The sequence below is a fragment of the Astyanax mexicanus genome, chromosome 7 (genome assembly GCF_023375975.1).
Source record: "Astyanax mexicanus isolate ESR-SI-001 chromosome 7, AstMex3_surface, whole genome shotgun sequence".
Classification (NCBI taxonomy): domain Eukaryota; kingdom Metazoa; phylum Chordata; class Actinopteri; order Characiformes; family Acestrorhamphidae; genus Astyanax; species Astyanax mexicanus.
In genome coordinates, this window is record NC_064414.1 from 34,540,991 (window position 1) to 34,557,531 (window position 16,541).

The 16,541-nt window shown below is 38.6% G+C and overlaps 1 protein-coding gene across 4 annotated transcripts in view; it reads right to left on the reverse strand.

Annotated features, from left to right (window-relative positions):
• Positions 1 to 1,233: 1,233 nt before the first annotated feature.
• Positions 1,234 to 16,541, reverse strand: part of unc5b (unc-5 netrin receptor B) — a 95,060-nt gene continuing 79,752 nt past the window's right edge. For 3 of the 4 annotated variants that reach the window (XM_022684744.2, XM_007249479.4, XM_007249477.4), the window contains 9 exons: positions 14,276 to 14,470; positions 13,506 to 13,871; positions 12,919 to 13,006; positions 12,057 to 12,222; positions 10,153 to 10,392; positions 9,854 to 10,003; positions 9,274 to 9,438; positions 7,675 to 7,853; positions 1,234 to 5,571 (listed from right to left, as the gene is read on the reverse strand). In XM_022684744.2, the coding sequence (XP_022540465.1) occupies positions 5,406 to 5,571; positions 7,675 to 7,853; positions 9,274 to 9,438; positions 9,854 to 10,003; positions 10,153 to 10,392; positions 12,057 to 12,222; positions 12,919 to 13,006; positions 13,506 to 13,871; positions 14,276 to 14,470 (1,715 nt within the window). In that variant the 3' untranslated portion in view covers positions 1,234 to 5,405. The remainder of the gene's footprint in view (positions 5,572 to 7,674; positions 7,854 to 9,273; positions 9,439 to 9,853; positions 10,004 to 10,152; positions 10,393 to 12,056; positions 12,223 to 12,918; positions 13,007 to 13,505; positions 13,872 to 14,275; positions 14,471 to 16,541) is intronic. The other variant, XM_007249478.4, reaches the window with a different exon arrangement.

The window sequence follows — 16,541 nt, forward strand, 5'->3', positions numbered from 1 at the left end:
ATTATAATATTGGCCTTGCAACACACATACAGCTCTGGAAAATAAGAGACCACTTAAAAATGATGAGTTTCTTTAATTTTACCAAATTGAAAACCTCTGGAATATAATCAAGAGGAAGATGGGTGATCACAAGCCATCAAAGCAAGCTGAACTTCTTGAATTTTTGCACCAGGAGTGGCATAAAGTTATCCAAAAGCAGTGTGTAAGACTGGTGGAGGAGAACATGCAAAGATGCACTGTGATTAAAAAACAGGGATATTCCACCAAATATTGATTTCTGAACTCTTAAAACTTTATGAATATGAATTTGTTTTCTTTGCAGTTCTCTGCTTTTTTTATATTATCCATTTCTCATTTTCTGCAATTAAATGCTCTAAATGACAATATTTTTATGTTCATTTTACTCAAATATATACCTATAAATAACAAAATCAGAGAAACTGATTTAGAAACTTAAGTGGTCTCTTATTTTATTTCCAGAGCTGTATTGCATAAGGTTATGATATGTTAAATTAAATTATCACATGCTTTACTGTTTCGCAGATGCTACAAATTACCGGTAGACTCTGTGGATGTTTAGTTGAATGAAGTTCCAACATAAATACCTACGGTACAATAAAGCATCTCATTATATATGTATATGTTGATATGTTTTTTCATGCCATGGGAATATGTGGCACAAAGACAACATCAAAAACCAGGAGGGTGATGATGCTGATGCAGCATTGCCGAGTAGCATAACAGCACGCTCGGAGGATTTGAACTGGCAATCTCCTGATATCTGAGTATTTTTTAAGTTCAATCAAATAAAAAATCTTCCTTTGTAGAATCACAATTCATCATTTAAACTTGCTAAACAAACAAAATGTAAGAAAATATTGATATAGGCTTATATCACAGACTATACACAGAACTGATTTTTAATTATAAGTTTAGTTTTTTTTATGGAACGAGACAGTGTTTCATTTTGTCTAGTATTTACACTGAGACTACTAGATATCAGTGTTGTACTCTTTCGTTAGAGACCACTGTTTTTAAACTATGGTACATTAAAACTAAACCTTTCTTTTACTTAGATTTTAAAAGTAAAATAGTATGTTTTTAAAGTGTGTTTTTCAAACTATGATAGATATCATAATCCTTGTATTGCAAAATGTACTAAATCATCAAGTTCTTGCCAATTTTAAGCCATAAAATAATTGCATAGAACACAAAGACACAAACACAAATATTTTGTTAAACTAGGAAATATAATTTATTGCATAAAAATTATATTTAGTTACAGTAAGAAGGCTAAACATTTATGTACAATAGAGCTTTAAAAAGAGTTCTGGTTTACCCTCTTAAAGAATTACAATTTGAACAAAACAGGGTTCATTTCGTCCTCGAGTTCTCCAGTAAATAGCAAGCAACATCCAGAACGAAGCAGATCCCAGTCTGAAGACCCCTGAAGAGAATCCAGCTGATGCTGATGTCTCATACCTGAATGACCACCAGCAGGTGTTTGTGGGAACGGCTGGAGCTCAGCGGTGCAGCCAGAGCCGAAAGGCCGCGTGTGCTCTTGAGCTTCCGTTACAGTCTTCATCATCTCGATTGCCAGCCATTGGTCTTATGTGGAATGGCTAATTTAACCCTCCTCATAAAGTATGTTTATGTGGCCTTCTCTTATTGATGATGACATGCCTCCACATAGCTCAGGCGAGGCAGAGTGCACGCGGAACCCCGTCGTATAAGCCCTCTCCCAGGAGTCATTTTGGATTGTTTGTTGCTGCCGAGGGGCCTCTGAGAACCTTTTAGCCCCTAAGCCCTGCTACAGCATATGCCAGTAGTACAACAAGAACATAATTCCCAGCCTCACACTCACACATCAAAGAGAAAACTTACAGAGGTCTGCAAATTCACTTGCGTTTTGTACTTGCATAGAACTTACAAAGACATAAAAAAGAAATAGCTACAAAATGATGAGGCCCTTTGAGCCAGCACACACTCAATAGCACACACACCGTATACACACACACACACACAGACACACACAGCCAGAATCTCTCTTTCAGAAAGAGAAAGAGAGATGGATGGATACTGCTTGTATTTTTCTTCTGGATATCTGAACACTTTTACAGAGAAAGGGTTATAAAAACAAAAAAATGAAAGGAAATCTGCTCCAAAAAAAGGACAGCATGGACAACAAGTGATGATAAAATGCCCATGCCAGCCATGGCTGTTATTTCACACCATAGTAACATTACTAACCCACAGTCAGAGCAGGCAATGAATGCGACAAACTGCACTCAAATGAGCAGTCATGCCAGTTTCAGAAGGCTACATTTAACGACCGTACAGAAGACCCGCATCTGACCAACGTCAGAATCTGAACAGTGATTAATGCCACCGGCTGAGTTACAATAGTTCCAGTGGGTAGCTTCCTTCAGAGGATCGAAAGAAAGCAGCTGCATTCGTTCACCTGTTCACATCTGCTTGAATGGCTGAAAAGGACTATTTCTCTCATGAAGTATTCTACAGCATTTCAAAAATAATTAACAACAACCAATGATGAACTCTATGGAGCTTAAAAGGTGACTCACGGTTTTGAATCAAAATTTTGTATAGTAATTCTCACGTGGCTTTTAATACATTTGAAATATTTAATTGTGTAATTCATTTCGCCACAATTTACACACCAATTTCCCAACACAACCCGAGTAGCATCACAGCGCGCTTGGAGGAAAGTGCAGCGACTCAGTTTCAATACAACAGCTCACAGACGCCTCATACTGATCAACATCACCCTTTGGAGTGATGTGGGGAGAGAGCGCCATCTACACACCCAGAGAGGGAAAGGCCAATGGTGTTCTCTCGGGGGTCCAGCAGCTGATGGCAAGCAACATGACCGGGATTCGATCCAGCGATCTCCCGATCATAGTGGCAGCGCTTTAGACCACTGGAGTCTGAAACAACAATTCTGGTCTATAAAGTGAAAAAGGTGAATGCGAGGGTAACATCTCTTTTTCATTACGATTTAGATTTACATTTATGTATATAATTTATTTTTATTAATCCAAAATGATAAATTACTGCAAACTGTTTATTCCGACAGCAAAATTTTAAACAAAAAAAACGTAGAATTTAAGTTTTTAAAATGTATTAAACACTGTGCTCTGAATGGTTCAGCAGACTCAGGCTCCCAGTGTTGGGAGCATTGCTAGTAAACAGGAATTGGTTAATTACCCATCCAAAAGAAAAAAACTGGGTGAAATATACAGAAACAATATATATGAATATATGAAACACCATGTAAATGTAATGCTTTTGTTTTTTTTTAAGCTCCATAGAAATTCTTCAAGCACATTAAAGCCACGCCCTGCTAATCAGATCTGCCTGCCAATAGAAACTTAACATGACAGCAGAGCAGCAGAACACAGATAAAAAAACAGAGAGTCTATTTTTATGAACAGTCATGAACATAACAGCAGGTAACAGAGACAGACGAGGAGAGAGTAAAAGAAACAGCGATCCACTAATATGGACAATAACTTAAAAAAGTGCGTTCCCTATAGGAAACTTTTTGTGGGAAAGCTCTTCTGCATTATATAAGATGGACTGAAGAGAAGATGTAATTAAGAGCAACCAAGATACTATGGTTCATAGAAGAAGAAGGTCGAAGGAGGAAATGAGAAATCCAGTAAATACAATGTGGTCCGCTCGCAGAGACGCTTCTGTCAGACGCTAATCCAAGGATTCTGCAAACATGCCAAGGATTATAGCAAACAGACGTACAGAGGGTACTGTCAGGTTCACTGCTGGCGGTGCTCAGGAGGCTGTAAAGGAAAGTGACGGAAAAACCCAGACAGGATCTGTTGCAGGCCTCGGTTTTTGTATTGCTGGATGAGTAGTTTGGCTTAGTTTAACATAGTATTCTGTGTACTGGCAACTGTAACTGTAAGGACATATTCTTTGCATGTGAGGCTTGCTAGAATTAGTTTTACCTGGAGAGGTGGGGTAAAGTAATTATTACTGGACATCATCAATAATTTAAGCTCTGTGCAAATACACTATATCTGTATTTTTTCTCGTATTGTGCACTCCCACGCCAGTAAAAATTCCTGCGCCGTTTATCTTCTATAATAAGATCCATTTAAATAACCTCAGGTTATATTATTCCAGTGTGAATTAAAATGTGTGAGTAAATTTTCCATCAAATACTGTGGAAAAGGATTTTTTACAGCTTTTTAAGAGGAGCTTGAGGGTATTTGGTATCGTAGTAAATTGGCGTGGATACCTCGGGCCATTCCAGACGTATAAATCTCAAGCGTGAAGCTTCTGAAAACTTTATTGTGCAAATTATTGTGTAGAGTAGCTTATAACCTACTTGCTGTATGTGTTATAAACATGCTAATTGCTGCTAATTTTCAAATAAAATTATTATAATAAGTAATAGTTGCATGATTGCATATCATGACATTGTTTTAAAGGTAATGGCAGTGCATAAATCGAGTAGCTACTCCCACCTCGGTCAACAAAAGTGAGAATTCTTGTCATGTGTGAATAATTTGTACAATTTCTGTAGTAAGGTACTGTAGTTTAAGAACTTTACCCCACTTCCCTATGTAAAATTAATCCCATTCGAAAAGGGTTTTTAAGCATCCAGTGATATCCACTAGATAGCAAACAAAGCTTGGGTGATATTTAATCATGCACTTTCACACTGCATTTCCAGTACCTACATCTATCTGAGAGTAAGGGAGTGAGTGATTGAGTGAGTGAGGGAGGGAGTAAGGGATTGAGTGAGTGTGAAAATGGGGGGGTGGGGTCTTAAGAAAAAATATTATTCCTGGAAAATTAGGAGTGGGTGGATGGGAGAGCTTCCTTGTGATGATCATATGTACGCTCATATCTATGCTTTCTGCAGGCATCAGAATTGAATGAATGAAAGAAATGAAGGAACAAAAAAAATCTTCTCAATCATCTCCCAATAACACCACAGATTCCACCACTGGTTTACCACTGGTGGCCAATGGAGTGACTCCATTTGCTACAGCTGAGCACAGCAGAGTGTGTAAGTTAGACTGGGAGAGATTAGGAGTGACTGGGGAATCATTCAGCCAGTGGCAGCCAGCCTCATGTGCTCTGGCACGGTGTCGTCGGTATCCACTGGGGTTCTGTCCACACACACACACACACACACACACACACACACACACACACACACACACACACACACACACTGGGGTTGAGGTAATATAGGCAAGTCATTGTAGTGTGTAGTGTTGTAGTGGTTGGGGGAACAGTGGTTGTGCACTGGATTCTTGTAGGCTCCTCCTGCCCATCCATCCACTGGCATGGCATTAATGCTTGCTTTTCTTCACGCTGACGAATTTCTCTCCTTCTCATGCTTTCTGATTACCCAATCAGCAATCCCCATCTGTCGTCATGACAACTAAGACCTCACTCTTGCCCATCTCTTCAAGAGCGGTCGCCAGGGAGACCAGGTCTGCGTCACCCTGGTGACAGGCTTCCCACAGGTCCAGCAGCACACCTGTGGGGCTGGGTTTCGTCGCAAAGTAGTTCAGGTACCTGAGCAAGAAACAGAGCACAACAGAGCACAGCAACGTTAGGGGAAACTAAAAATAACTTTAAATTAAATATATTATACGGAAAAATTAGAGTAAAATGAAATATTTGGGGCGAAATAGAACGAAAGGAAACATTTATCCGAAGGAAATATACCAAACAAGTTCTTTGCATATTTTTAAGGTCATTTTGCATGTTTATACCACTGAATAGGCCACTGTCATGCTAAATACGTTACTAATTACATGCCAACTACGCCTTTAATACAATATATGTTATGCCCTCAAACATTTTTTGCTGACCTCAGTATTGTCTATTATGTATTGAGAACATGAATAAGACTGTATCACAACTTTGTTTAAAAACTGTTAAAACAGTTTACTGGTTTAGTTCTAGTCTCTGAATGTTCTTAATAAGGACAAGTTATCTGTTAATTAATTGCATTATCAATAGCAATTAAATACTATTGAAAAAATACAATACTATTTTTTTTTGTAGTTATTTCTGTGATAATACAGCTCTGAAAAAATAAGAGACCACTTGATAAGTGATGATGAATGATGAGTTTCTTTGATTTTACTAAATTGAAAGCCTCTGGAATATAATCAAGAGGAAGATGAATGATCACAAGCCATCAAACCAAACTGAACTGCTTTAATCTTTGCACCACGAGTGGCATAAAGTTATCCAAAGGCAGTGTGTAAGACTGGCGGAGGAGAACACGCCAAGATGCATGAAAGCTGTAATTAAATATTGATTTCTGAACTCTTAAAACTTTATGAATATAAATTTGTTTTCTTTGCATTATTTGAGGTCTGAAAGCTCTGCAACTTTTTTTGTTATTTCAGCCATTTTTCATTATCTGCAAATAAATGCTCTAAATGACTCTAAATGAGAAATGTTGTCTGTAGTTTATAGAATAAAACAAGTGTTCAAATGATTCAGTAACTGAAGTGGTCTACTTTTTTCCAGAGCTGTATATCACCCAAACAAAGACAGAAACCTGACAGGCCTATTACTTTATAAATTAAATAGTTTAAATGTATTTCTTTAAACGTGTTTCTTTCTAGAGAGAAAGCGATTACAAAACTACAACAAATTTTTTATGTAAACTTAGCATTTTTAATATCCCAGCAAAAAAAACTAACAAAGCACAATATACAAAACATTGACCTCAGCAGTGCTACTCAAGACACATGTGAGTGAACTGTATGTGAGGCAGCCAGTCTTTTGGTAAACAAACAGATGCTAAGGCTAACTTAGCTAGCTAATGTTGATATAATAGCCCTGTACTTCTCATACCTTTTAGCTGGCTAAACAGCAAGTTTGTGAAGAGGTAGTAAAGAGTATAATACAAATAATAAGTGACACTAAAGCTCTTTTTGCATAAAACTAAAGTTAAATCTGGTGTTTGTTTTTTTCGTCAGCTAAACAGTTTGTTTGTCGGCATAAATCTTTCTTAGATTGCTGTAATGCACGTCTGTACAAAATATACCCACATTTATACTGAACAGCTGGGAACAAGCAGTGAGAATTTAAAGTTTCCTTTGGCTTCTCAAAAAAAAAGAAAAGAAAAAAAAAACTTCTCCCACAGTAAAGCAAGAATAATAGACAACTTATCAAACTACATTACTGTCTTCTGCAGCTCTAAAGCTCTGCGCGTCGACTTTCAGTCGTTTAGCCTCGTTCCTAAGAGAACTTTCGCTTCTTTGAAATGCAGTAATACTTTTAGACACCGTCTCCAGATGCATTAAAATTCCAGCCCATTCAAAACCTCTTCCTTTTTAGAAACAGGCACACCTGTATCTTCAGCATCCAATTATTCATCTGCTGTCACTGTTGTAGACTTTATTCGTTTAGAATATTCTTGCAATTTCAGAAATATCTGTATAATATTGCTTATTATAAGAACACTGCTGTTAATATTACAATTAATCATCACTGATGTCCTTTTTTTTTGTTGTTTTTCCATTGTTTTCATCACGTGTTGTACAGGCACACAGCACACGTTCGTTCACCTTCACACGCATGCACACACACACATACTCAAACGCGCACACATACACACATACACACATATACACATTCTCATGCTAATGCTCACACCTGTCAAAGCCCAAGCTGTGTGCAAGCAGTCTCCAGTCACAGCCGCGGGCACTGGGGGCATCCAGGCTGGCACATATCTTTTGGCGGATGGAGGCTGGCAGGCGGAAGGCATAAGGGCCCACCTGAGAGGAGGGCAGACACGTTCCTCCTGCAGGCAGCGGCGAATGGGGGGGTAATGTCTGTGGAGATGAACACACAAATCCAGACCAGACTGTCAGTTACTTGCAAAAAATTGTTTAAAGTTACAATGAATTATGGAGCATTTTCCTTTTCTACTATGATATATTTCATAGTGAAAATATAGGGTCGGCCTTAGCTGAGACATTTTTCACTCAGTGAGAGATGAAAATATGAATTATATTACGGTTAACCCTAAAGCATGTAAAGTAGCATACACTTTATTGGACATTTCACTGTATTTTTTTTATATTTATAAATATTTTTAAATGTATTTATTAAAGTACAATTATATTTTATTTTCTTCATGTTGATTGAAATATTAAACAGTGGACAAAAAAATATTTGCGTAAATAGAGCAAACATATAAAAGTGAAATTCCAGTATCATGAATTAATGGTTAAAATGAATGGTACATTTTTGTCCCTATTCTAAACTTTACATTTCTAATTTTCCTTTTTCACTTTTATACATCAGAGGTTGCTTGTCCAGGCCATGAGCACCAGCATGTTAGGAAGAAGTACACCAAACTGATTATCTGATTTTAGGTGTATTTAAGTGGAGCTGTGATAGAATAAAATTGTTGACTGTATAGGGAACCTGTCGAACACTACACTAAATAGTTGTAAAGTGGTTTATCTAATTTTTTTAGAAGCGCTTGATTAGCTGAATAAGGTGTTTTTGGTTTGTGTTGGAGACAAAACTTTTAAAAAAGCAGGTTCATATGAGGCGACTGAGTAAGATGTACCTAAACACAACATGTAGCATATATAGTGTAAACATAGCATTTACACATCTGGAAAAATTTAAGAGACCACTCCAGTTTCTCAGATTTAGCTATTTATAGGTATAAAATGAACATTATTGTTCAGAAAATGAGAAATGGCTGAAATAACAAAAAAGATGCAAATAATGCAAAGAAAACAAGTTCATGCTCATACAGTTTAAAGATCTCAGAAATAAATATTTGGTGGAATAACCCTGGTTTTCATTTACAGTTTTCATGCATCTTGCCATGTTCTCCTCCACCAGTCTTACACACTGCTTTTGAAGAACTTTATTCCACTATTGGTGCAAAAATTCAAGCAGTTCAGCTTGTGTTTACCCATCTTCCTCTTGATTGTATTCCAGAGCTTTTTAATTTGGTAAAATAAAAAAACTCCCAATTTTTAAGTGGTCTCTTATTATTTTCCAGAGCTGTATAGCATGTATGCTTATATAAGGCTTTTGTAACACTTACATTTTACAAGCATGCCTAAGTAATAAGTAATTATAATGGGAAAATGTAATAAAATACCTCAAATCAAATCAGAAGATTTATGTTTAAAATGAGGATGAACTAACAATGTGAAAATAAAACAGGTCAATTAAATTCAGCACCAATTGTGCTTTCCAGAAAAACTCTTTCCTTAATCTCCATACCTCCTGAATGTCAGTGTGCAGCTGGAATATCTGACCCTCTCCCTCCACCTGTCTGACACAGATTTTGCAGCTGAGCTGGGACACTGCCAGGCTGCCTCTCTCCAGGCTGAAGGTGCAGTGCAGGGGCCGCTGGCTTCCACTCCAGATATGGTAGAATGGAATTTCCTACAACACACAAATTAAATTACATAGAAATATCACATTATACATTATGTAAGTGTTATTAGATCACTGTCAAGCAACTAATAAGTATGGCTTGGACCTGTTTGTTTTTCTATTATGTTGCATTTCTATTGGATTGGTATTTTATTGTGTTTCATGATTATTATGATTTTCTTTCTTACAAATTTATTTTGTTAAATACTTTCATTACGGAAATGAGTTGCCCAGAGACAGCAGAATACAATTAGCCATCTGCTACATTCATATCAGAATAATTAATGTTGATTAGAGTGTATTATCCTTGAGAAATACACACAATTAAGGAAAGGCTAATAAAACAAAGATTATACATTTACAGATCAGATGACGAACAATAACTTGTTTTTATATGACAGAGAATATTTGCAACAGAAACTACCTGATACTTGGCAAGAAGTTTGCTCCTCCAGTGCGAGTGTGGGATGTCATGGATTGACAGCCGTAAGTTGTGGTAACTGTCTTTAAAGAGGAGGGGCTTAGGGTCCTCCAGCAACACCCCACCAAGACTCCGCTCCAACTCTAACACTTCCTAAATGATAAAATAATGAGAAGAAAGCTCAGTGATTAAAAGAAGCTTGAAACAAGAAATGAAAGACAATGACATATGCAAATCTTTAACTTAACTTGTATGTATATTTCAAAGTAAATAAAATAAAACAGTAACACTAGCAGGCGAACCTTTAGTGCATGAGGAGTGTCATGTATACAGTAGACTCTCAGACTGTAGTCCAGAGAGAGGCAGGGGGCTCGAGGGGCAAACAGAGCCAGCTGCAGCCTCTTACAGGCAGGCTGAGGTGGAACTGACTGACCCACCAGCCCATAGGTGCCTAACTGCTCCATCAGTACGTGGCAGTTCTGCTCTTCCACCTGCAGGTAACACGGCGATGACAGACTCTCCTCCCCCACCGTCAATACCTCCTAGTGACAGGGAGAAACAACAGGAAACAATTTAGATCTCTGCTGATATTGGGTCAGTATTGAAAGACTAAAAGGTTGTCAGACTGATGTGAAAATATCCAATCATATCGTAGAATTTGGTGTTTCATATCTGCTTGATCTTTTCTTCTATGATATAAATTAGCTTTCATGGGCAGCGAGTGCTTTACTGTTGCATGCATTCTAAATTATGGAATTACTATGGAATAAATTATTATACAAATAACTCACAAGTAATCTCTTATCTGTTCATCTTCTCTTTCTTATCTTCTTGTTCACAATTTTAAGTCTCGAATCCTTCAATTGTGTCACATTGTAATACATCTAGAACATCCGTCAGTCTATATGAAAAGCTGCAAAAATCACCTGCACCAACTGCTACTGTTACTGTTTGCATAATTAAAATCGCTGTTACTCAAAAAAACTCTCAAAAAAATATTTTTTTACCTTAAATTTATGACGAACGAACCAACAAAAACATGCCAAAATCATTTTAGGGGTAACTAAGTTTAGTAAAGCTAAGCTAAGTAAACAAAACTGCAATTCTTAAAAAAACAAAACAAAAAAAAAAACATTTTCTTTCTCAAAAGAGCACTGGATGTTAATCTACACAGATTTCTCTCCTGAAAACTGTTTATTTGGGTGAGAAAAGCGCTTCCGTTTATTTAAAGTAAGCTTAGATTTGCTGATTTCCACTAAGGCTGGGTGCAGCAACATTAGCGGTTAGCGATAGTAAATGCCGCCTGACAGCACTACACTAAGGAATCTTTTGTGCTCTGGTAACCCGGGGCGATATTACCCAGTAGTTCGTCCGACGCTGCTTGTTTTAACGTGGTAAACGAGCAGGCTACAGACCGATATTCTCACCTCTGAGCGGCAAAAGAGCTAGCACTTAGAGCAGTTAGCAGCCAATGATAATAGTGCTCCAGTCTCTGTGCTGGAGAACTAAACGAAAACATTTTAACTCCTGCATAACGCTGCACTTCAGCAGAGTGGCTTTACTTTCTCTTTACAACCTGACTGGTAAAATTCATACATAAGTGCACTGTATAGTGCAAAAAATATGGTAAATGCACAAATATAAGGTTCTCAGGTGACAGGAATAATTTATTTATAAATTAAGCCAACAGAGCTTTTACTCTGCCTATTTAGATATTATATTGTCGCCGTCCAATGAAAAACACTTATCTCCAAAACAGCAACTTTGCAGGAGAGGACTTTTAATGGAAGTCAATGTAGATAGAGTTTATTTCAGGTCATTTTGAAGAGTTTCTATTGGTCCGTTCATCTAGAAATTTTGGCAAAGTGTAAGGGACAGTGTGTCTGTTCAAATTATGTAGTAAATTAAAAATCGACAAAAATGGAGATAAGTGTTTTTCATAGGACAGCGACGATATGGAGTTTGGGACACACTTGTAAGTGGACCCTCAGGGTTATAAATAAAACACAAGATAAATTATGGCCCTTGTAAAATATCAAAGATAAAAATATAACAAATAAACATCAAATGATCACCAGCACTAATACTGCTTTTTGATCCAATTGGTCAGAGCTATGCAAACACATTGTTCCGATGCATAACTTGAACTGAATATTTATACTGTGATATTCTGTATCTTTAATACCCTTTGCGATTTCTCACTGACCTCCCAGGCTTGGTTAGTCTGCGTCTTCAGGGTAAGGCTCCAGTCGGGGGGCTCCAGCTGGGCGCAGTGGGGCAGGGTGAGGATGACTGGGCGGCTCAGCAGCATTCCTGAAGGCCCACAGCTCACCACTGGACTCAGCACTGTCTGACCGCCCTCAGACGGCAATCTGACACAGACAGCACACAAGTTATGAGCCCACCCTTTGTGCAATACTCAATTTATTTACACAATGTGCGTTTAAGAGCATTTTTACAGTAGTACAGATACATTACGACTAATTGCATATACATCTACATGGCCTAGATTTGTTTTATACTGTGTAGCATCTCTGTGATTTATTTTTGAGTAGAGAGAATCACTAATATAGTAAACTAAGTTCTCTCCAAAAGAGGGAATCCAGGACAACAGCAGAAAACACTATCAATATGGTAAGCAGGGCACAGAGAGACACTAACTCTACACAGTACTGAGAGCGCAGACAGAAAGTGATCCTGCTCCAGCTAATGGTAATTTTGACAAAAGACCTTGATGAGATATTCCGAAACAAAAAAAGTGGGCTTCAGCAGAAAAGTCTGCACAAATACATCAGTTTAACGGCTTTCATTCCATATTTATCTCTTTTTCTCCTCCCCAGGTTTTGAAGGGCTGTCACTTAGGCCACAATGTTTATGCAGTTAAAAACAGCTCTAGCAGAGCTGGTGAGATTTACTGAATTAGGCTGTCTGCGACGGCAACAAGTGAAGCTGTAAATGACAGCCAAATGAAAGCTCAGGCTGTGACAATATGGAGAGAGGGAAGACAGTGAAAGACCCATCTGCCACAGTATGAAGGCTAGGAAAACATTAGGATGCTGCTGACTTACGTCGTCTTCTCCCATTTGTTGATGATGAGATACATCTCGTAGAACTTCCCCTGAGGAATGGTTCCTGGAGGAACCAATAAGCTCACACCTGAGAGAGGTGCAAACAGAAAGATTTTAGCATTTTCATTTGGAGAGAAAAAATGATTTTTCCACTTTTCCACTTTCACTACGACTAAGGTTCTTTGTTTATAGTTAATTCTGTTCATGGAGAGCCAGTATTGAGCTTTTTTTGCCTTAAGGGTGTGTTTACACTTGTTGTTCATTAACATTAATTAAACATACTAACAGAGCAATTGCAACAGGTTTCGTTTGAATCAATCCTAAGCTGGCAAGTATAAATGCAACCTTATACAATTATTAAAGAAGGCAATTAACAAAAGCTCTGAATTGAAGAGTCTATGATTTGATGGTCCCTTTTTATAAGCTTCAATAGCAAACATAAAAGTGATCAAAAAGGGAAAATGTTCTTAAAAACTTTGGTTAAGGCTTTAATAGTGATATTTTAGAACAAACCACACTATCTTTAGCAGAACCTCTAATAGCTCAGTATATAAGTATATAAGTATATAAGACTGAGAGGTAATTGCCTGTGTTTGGGATTGCAAGGCGTCCTCCCAGGCAGCCCAGTGTGGCGCTGGCACTGTGTCCCGGCTCTCCGGGGAGAGTGTGTCCGTAGTGATCTCGGGTCCCGCTGCCCACTGTTTTTAAGCTCATGATTTCTCCATCGCTGGAGCCCGGGCCAGCGGGCAGCTCCACGGAGGACATGGTGGAGGAGTCGTACACCTTTATCTTCAAGCCAGGCAGAGGGTCCAGCAGGGGAGAGTTGGTCATGGGGATTTTGTGGTGGGAGTCCAAGGTGCTCTGCTGCAGAGAGGAGAAAAGCGGCCCGCGGAAGGTCCCGGCGCTGGCCGTCAGGTCGGGGGGAGCTGAGGGATGCAGCAGATGAGGGTTATCTAATGAAGGAGAAAAGCAGAAAAGAGAAAAAAACAGAAAAGAGTGTTTCTCAGAAGATAGGGTTGGAAAAGAAGAGGGAGTTTTAGCGCGTTTAAAAAAAAAAAAAAAAAGTTATGGCAAGAGCTGCCTAAGGAATGAAAGTATTAAAGAGAGGAAAGGATTTGAAAGTGCGCTCATATAGAGGAGTTCAGGGAGATTAAATGCAGTTGAAGGGAGAGAAAGAGCCGGAGACAGCGGGGGGAATGTGAGTGAGCAGCTGAAGAGGATTAAAAAGCTAAGATACAGCTGAAAGGGAAAAAAGCAGTTTATAGGGGGGTCTGACGAAGTGAGAAGAAGAGGTAATGCGCTATAGAGAGGAGAGAGAGGAGAGAGGGAGAGAAACAGAAGGACAGATGGAGCTCACCCTGTCTTGGGGGTTTGTAGTTGCCGGGGTGGAAGGCTGCGGTTAGGGCGGATGAGGAGTCGGTGATGTCACCGTGAAGATGGCTGCAGCTGCGGCGGTAGGCCAGGATACCCACACACAGCACGAGGATCACACACAGCAACAGGGCCCCCACTAGGCCTGCGTACACCGCCACTCCTGCACCGGAGTCCAGCGCTGGGGTAAAAACACAAATCATTTATTAGCATACATGGATATAACATAAAAACAGCATGCATATCATTTAGATGTACTTTATACACTTGAAACATCTGTGGATCCATATACTACCTATTCAAACACACTGGGAATTTCAAATCAAACATTTGTCAGTATATTATTTAATAGTAATAATTGGCAATTTGTACTATTTTAGCAGCAATAGCAGCATCTAATCTTCCGGGAAGATTGGACACAAGATTTCGGAACATTGCTCACAGCAGGGTGGTCAGACCTGTCTGCATTCTGCTGGTGTGCCTGTAGGCTTTCATTTTAACAACCAGGAGCACACCTGACTTCACTCGTTTATTCATTCAGTCAGTCCTTTAAACAACTGATGATGTGCTTCTGCTTGGTTGGAATGAAAGCCTGCAGCTACAGCGGCCCTCTGTGGACAGGTTTGACGCCCCTGGCTTAGAGGATCTGATCATAATTAGTCACTACTACTGAATACTACTGAGGTAAGGGATCAATGCTGAATGAGTAGGTCTGGATCAGAAAATGGCATCCTAAACAAGGTAGTAGAAGGAGCTACATCACTCCAGAGATCAAAGTTCCAATGCTTTACAGTGCAACAGCCCAATGGTTGGTGGCTTTATAGCCCTATAGCCGATGCTGGTTATCTTGGAGCATGATGATGTTCTATTGGCAATGCTGCTTTTAAGATGAATTACATGTTTTACTTGAATTCTTTAGTTGGCTAAGGGTTGGTGTATGTATGTAAAGTTAAAACCAATAAGATTAAACGATCAGTATCATCTTTAAAAAAAAAAATCTTTTTAAATAATTATGTTCAGAAGAAAACTCCTGAATATCAAACTCTTCTAAAACATCATAAGTGTTTTTAATTTATTTTACAATGGCTAGCCAATTAGGCAACCAAAGCAATCTAATGCTTTTGACCAGGGCACTCTCACTGATTTCTTTACATATTAATATTTATAATTAGACCATCTATAATCTATATGTACCAGAAATATGGACTGGTGTAAAATGTGTTAATATATATATAATAAATATGTAAACAGATTATAGGAGATTATTAAAGTGGGGAAAACAGTATGGGTAGCTCTGTACTGGCTTGATGTATCACCAGTGTTTGATGTCCCAGAAAGATATATTAACATTTTGAGATATGAGCAAATGAGCTGATGCCATAATTTGTTGATACAGCCAAAGCCTGCATTCCTAATTCCCAACCAGCAGGGGAGAGTCCATAAGCCGCCTATAATAAAGTCACATGGTCTGTTCTTAAACCAACACCCCCACTCCCACAAGAAACCGCCCCAAGGAGAAAGGAAAAAGGATAAATTGAGAATTAAAGTACAAGATTGGAAGGGAAAAAAAATATACTTATATGCAGGGATGCCATTAAAAAACACTTTTGATTCCAAAAACATCCATATACATAATATAGAGATCTGTGAGTGAACAATCTCTATCTAAATTATAACTATGCTACTTTGTGAAAGCAAAAGATGTCCTTCTATGGCATCCCTCAAAGATCCATCTAAAGCACCTTTTATTTTTTATGTAGGAAGAAAAACAAGTAGCCAGAGTAGCAAGTCTGAAAGTACGAAAAACTAGATAAAGGTGTTAAAATTCTGCAAAAATGAAGACGGCAGACAGTCTAAAGTTGCTGGGTTAGACAGAAGATGGTCAGAGGAGATAAAAAGTAAAATCCAGGAGGAAAAGGAGAGAAGATGGCAGCGCGGGGCAAAAGGGCTCACGTGGCAGGACGGAAGCAAATCCGACAGCCGTCATAACTTATTATTCCGAACAGAAGAGCAGTGAATTAGGTACATTACTTTTCAGCCCTGCCAGTTCCCAGTGTCACATTGATCTGGGAATATTAGCATCACTGCAGCTGTAAGCTACACTGCTGAATGCACAGGGCCAGAGAAGTGCGTACTCATTAGCTACCGCATGTCTCAAAGCTCTGCTCGATTTCTGAAGCACGCTGGCATAATGCATTATATATTACCCTCCCGGTATGTACATATTTATTTTTAATGGATCAATCTGCATC